General features: G+C 47.3%; 2 protein-coding genes across 2 annotated transcripts; both read left to right on the top strand.

Moving 5' to 3' along the window:
- Positions 1 to 992: 992 nt before the first annotated feature.
- PCYB_074110 (hypothetical protein) lies at positions 993 to 1247 on the top strand (the record flags this gene model as incomplete). Its single annotated transcript, XM_004221809.1, has 1 exon — positions 993 to 1247. A coding segment is annotated over one exon (252 nt), but the record flags the coding sequence as incomplete, so codon positions are not given.
- A 2141-nt stretch (positions 1248 to 3388) lies between these two features.
- On the top strand, positions 3389 to 4774 carry PCYB_074100 (organelle processing peptidase; the record flags this gene model as incomplete). The annotated part of the gene is made up of 1 exon (XM_004221808.1): positions 3389 to 4774. A coding segment is annotated over one exon (1383 nt), but the record flags the coding sequence as incomplete, so codon positions are not given.
- Between the last annotated feature and the right edge of the window lie 493 nt (positions 4775 to 5267).

The raw sequence follows: 5267 nt of genomic DNA, 5'->3' as shown, positions 1-5267 counted from the left end.
TTTTTTTTTTTTTTTTTTATGTTCCCTCCTTAGTGACACTCTACACGCTCCACAGTTTTCGTTTTTCTCCTTTTCTACTTCGACTAATGTAAAAGTAAGACCCTTGTGGTAGTGCTCTCCAGTTGGCCTTTTCACCAATGTCATTTCCCCCAAGCAAAGTCCTCCCTCCAGTTCTCCACTGGGCACACGCGCTCGTGAAAATACGCTCCATGTGAGAAAAAAGAGAAAAAGAGAAAAAGAAAAAAGAGAAAAAGAAAAAAGAGAAAAAGAAAAAAGAGAAAAAGAAAAAACATTCCACTGTCAGCATCACTGCGCACACTTGGTATGCATGCGAGGTGGACCCAAACGAACGGGATAACATGAGTGCGACTATCCGTGGCGCACTATCTCTCTGATCACGCACGGGAAACCTCCCACTGACACAGCCAACCCATGGAGGAAACCTTTTTTCTTCAAAACTTTGAAAACATCAATGAGGGGAGCATCCCCTCGCCGCTCATCCACCACTCGGCGGACTGCCGGGGGGTTAACTCTGCGCGAGGGAAGCCACGGGCAGGGGCACAATCGGGGCAACGTCACACAGATGAAGGTCTAGCGGAGGACGAAGTGGACGGCCAATTGGCCAGCCGCTTGACCAGCTGCTTGGCCAGCCAATCAGACCCCGCCGACCGAAAAAACAACTACCTGTGCATCAACGCGAACGCCTTCAATGGAAAATGCTACCGCAAACAGATCCCCATCCTGGACGATATCCACCTCCGCTTCTCCCTGGGCGAGTCCCTGTCCTACCTCCTCAACGCCTATTTGCGGAAGGGGTTCATCCAAAGGGCCCTGTACAATAAAATGGTGCACTCCTTCCAAGTGGTAAGACCATGTGTGCGGCGTGCCACGACCAGCGAGGGGCGCTACCCAGGGCACCTCGCGCAAATGGTCGAAATTGGCCGCAGCGTAGCTCAGTAGTCCCGTCGCGCAACAGATCAGCATATCAGCAGATCAACAGATCAGCCGCTCACCCGCTCAACCGCTCAACTGCTCACCCACTTACTCGATTCCCCTCGTGCAGGCCATCATCGGGACGCTGTGCCAACTGAAGCAGTCCAAAGGCAGCAAGTGGACCATCAAGGGAAAACTCATCAACGTTAAAAAAGAAAACAACGTCCAGCTATTCTACGTGGAGAACGCCGTCCTGTCTTTCGGAAAAATTGTCATACATGTCCCCCTGCTCAAAATGAAATCGATCGATTTGTAGCTTTGCTCTGCAAAAGAGGGGGGGAAGGGAACACGATTAATTCTTTCACGTCATGACCCCCCACCTGTGCATCGGCGGTATATATTCCTATCCATTTGTGAAGACGCACACCGTTTTGTCACTCCTGTTGGAGTAAACCTATGTTGACGTTTGGTGGAGCCACTGTCAAGGGAGCGAACCACACACTGCTCCCACCCCCCATCATGTTTATATCCTTACTTGTAACGCTTTTTTTTTTCGTTTTTTTTTTCGTTTTTTTTCGTTTTTTTTTTCGTTTTTTTTCGTTTTTTTTTTCTTTTTTTTTTCGTTTTTTTCTCGTTTTTTTTTTTTTCCAATCACGTGTCGAAAAGAAGCTCAACATGGAGACGCAAAGGAAGGGATGCCTCCGGGAAGGAACGCCTTTCTGTAACTTTGCCCCAAATGGGAAAACATAAAAAAAAAAGAAACCTCCACCGCAGACGTGGAACCGAGCGGATTGACCTGACCCACCACGTGGATGAAGTTCCCACATGCTGACCCGTTGGCCATCTCATTTGTAAGTTGAAAAAAAAAGCGATGCTGCTTCAATGCTCTGCGTAAACTTCCCTCACTGTTACGTTGTCTTTCCACTACATACACAAGCAAGCTGTGGTAACGCAAAGAGGTTGGGAAGGGAAGGGAAAGGAAAGGGGGGGGGAAGACACATAACCACAGCCATGGCAGCATCTTCCTTCTTTTCGCAATATAATCCTTTTTCCACTTCGAACTTAACCCTATTGAAATGAAGTCAGCTCGGAACCATTACACAAACGATGCTAGGTCGACAGGACACAACAGCGAGGCCTTTTTGTCCGCCTCTCCTCCTTTGGGAGCTCGTCTTAGCCGACTTACCCGTATGCACAGCGTGCACTTTGCGTAACCACCATTCGGTTATTCGGTCATCCGGTCAATCGGTCATCCGGTCAATCGGTCAATAGGTCAATCGGCCATCCGGTCATTCGCCCATTCGCCCATTCGCCCATTCGCCCATTTGTCCATTCCGCCACGCCACCCGCTCCCCTGTGTACTTCTACCCACTTGCGGGGAAGAGAGAGACCCCGCAGGACTCCTCTCTTCTGCAGGGTGATATCACCTCAGGGTACCGCAGTGCACATAGAGGGGGATGTTCCACCCCCCAAAAGGAGGCAGCTGCTCCGGAGAAAAACATCATCGCGTCGCTGTTAGTATCACCAACGGTATACAGCTTTTCCCTACCTCTTTGCGCACGTCCATAATCTTCCACCCCCACACCCCTTCCAATGGCAACTCTTTTCTTTTCCTTCCTGTGCTTTGCTTTATCATGACACAGCTTGTTTTCTCCCCTCCACCCCGGATCAGCCTGTCCCCTTTGGGCGCACCACACCTAGTGCCTCCCACTTTGGGATTTTTTTTTTTTTTTTTCGGTTGTTTTTTTTTTTTTTTTTCCGCGCAGCTCTTTTTTGTGACCATCTTATGGGCCACTTTTTGGTTGTTTAGCTTTTTTTTTTTTTTCCATTTTTTTTCTTTCCTTTTTTTTCCTTTTTTTGTGCGATGCATATGCTCCGAGGAAATGAGCCTGCCGTGTGAGCCCAAGTTGGGAACGAAACTGAAAGCGCTTCGAATGAGCGCCCCCCCTGAGTGAGTTCGTTAAGCAGTTCGTTAACGAGTTCGTTGAGCAGTTCGTTAAGCAGTTCGCTAACCTGTTCGTTAAGCAGCTCGCTAACCGGTTCGTTGGAACCCTTTTTTAATGAGTCACATATCCCCCTTTGAATACCCCCCCCCTGTTCGTACCATTTGACGAACGGAAACTTATTCCTTCATTACCTCTTTCAATTTCAATAAATGCCTTTTTAAGAAGGTGCCCCTTTTTTAAGCTGTTCCGATTTCTCTGCTCCTATTTCTCTGCTCCTATTTCTCTGCTCCTATTTCTCTGCTCCTATTTCTCTGCTCCTATTTCTCTGCTCCTATTTCTCTGCTCCTATTTCTCTGCTCCCATTTCTCTTTCCCCTTTTCCCATTTCTCGTTTCCCCTTTCCCCTTTCCCATTTCCCATTTCCCATTTTTGTGTGCGCCCCCCTCCCCACCACCGCCATGCTGGGGCGAACGCTGCGGAGGTACAGCTCGCTGAAGAGCCTCCCCAAAGAAATCCTGAACCAGCCAATCACACAAGTAACCGAGTTACCCAACAAGCTGAAAATAGCTACTGTCAAAAGTACGTGCGAAGTACCTACCATAGGAATATGGATCAGTAGTGGAAGTAAATATGAAAATAAACAGAATAATGGAGTAGCTCACTTTCTAGAGCACATGATATTTAAAGGAACTAAAAAGAGAAACCGAATCCAATTAGAGAAAGAAATCGAAAATATGGGGGCACATCTAAATGCATACACAGCTAGAGAACAGACTAGTTACTACTGTAGGTGTTTTAAGGACGATGTAAAATGGTGCATAGAGCTCTTGAGTGATATTCTATCCAACAGTATCTTTGATGAAAATCTAATCGATATGGAAAAACATGTCATTCTGAGAGAGATGGAAGAGGTAGAGAAATCCAAAGATGAAGTAATTTTCGATAAGCTACACATGACTGCATTTCGGGATCATCCTTTAGGGTACACCATTTTAGGACCCGTAGAAAATATAAAAAATATGAACCGACAGAGCATTATTAACTACATCAATACGAATTATACTTCGGACAGGATGGTTCTCTGTGCAGTGGGTGATGTGAAGCACGAAGAGGTGGTCAAGCTAGCCGAGCAGCACTTTAGTCATTTAAAGCCGCAATCTGCCAACATGGGTTCTGCCTCTAACATGGGATCTGCCTCCAACACGGGTTCTGCATCTAACATAGATAATGTAAAACCATACTTTTGTGGCTCCGAAATTATCATGAGAGATGATGACTCAGGACCTAGTGCACATGTAGCTGTGGCCTTTGAAGGAGTTGATTGGAAGTCCCCTGACTCTATCACCTTCATGTTAATGCAATGCATTATTGGAACTTACAAAAAAAGTGAAGAAGGAATACTACCAGGAAAGCTTTCCGCCAACAGAACCATAAATAATATCTGCAATAAAATGACAATAGGATGTGCAGATTATTTTTCTGCATTTAATACATGTTACAACAATACAGGTCTGTTTGGCTTTTATGTGCAGTGTGATGAGCTAGCTGTAGAGCATGCCTTGGGAGAACTCATGTTTGGAGTAACATCCTTAAGTTACAGTATCACAGATGAAGAAGTCGAGCTAGCCAAAATACAATTAAAGACTCAACTCATTAATATGTTTGAATCATCATCTACCCTGGCAGAAGAAGTGTCAAGACAGATTCTCGTGTACGGTCGGAATATCCCACTAGCAGAGTTCCTACTCAGATTAGACAAAATAGATACGGAGGAAGTGAAACGGGTCGCGTGGAAGTATCTACATGATCGGGAGATAGCTGTTGCTGCTATGGGTGCTCTGCACGGCATGCCGCAGTACTACGACCTCAGACAGAAGACCTTCTGGTTGAGGTACTAGCGCGCTGCAGGGGGAGAGTCATGTGTGCACAAGTGCCCCCATATGTTGAGGTGGGTATCTGCCTGCTTATGCGTACGTGATCCTGCATACGTGATCCTACATACGCGTACTCGAACACGCGTGCCAAGCGGCCAGCGGGACAGTCGGCCAGCCCGCCAATCGACCAACCGGCCAACCGCGCACGCACAATGCATTCACATAACGCGGGCGTACGCTCGAACCTACACTCACGCTTAGCCGTGTACATACCGGATCTGCAATGCCAGGTGTAACTAACGAAAGGAACCCCGCACACTGCCGAACGGGGGCGCTGCTGAACCAGCACACTGCCGAACCAGCACACTGCCGAACGGGGGCGCTCCTCCCAAGGTGTGTGTCCCACTCCTTAATCAAATGAAGGTCCATTCGAAAAAGGTCATTCCCCCTTTTTATATCCCTTCCTGCCATCCAACACGAGATGGTCACCCCTCCCACTAAAGCACCACCCAAAT

This window comes from Plasmodium cynomolgi, chromosome 7 (assembly GCF_000321355.1).
Source record: "Plasmodium cynomolgi strain B DNA, chromosome 7, whole genome shotgun sequence".
In the NCBI taxonomy this organism is placed as follows: Eukaryota; Apicomplexa; class Aconoidasida; order Haemosporida; family Plasmodiidae; genus Plasmodium; species Plasmodium cynomolgi.
This window is presented reverse-complemented; position numbering and strand designations above follow the sequence as displayed.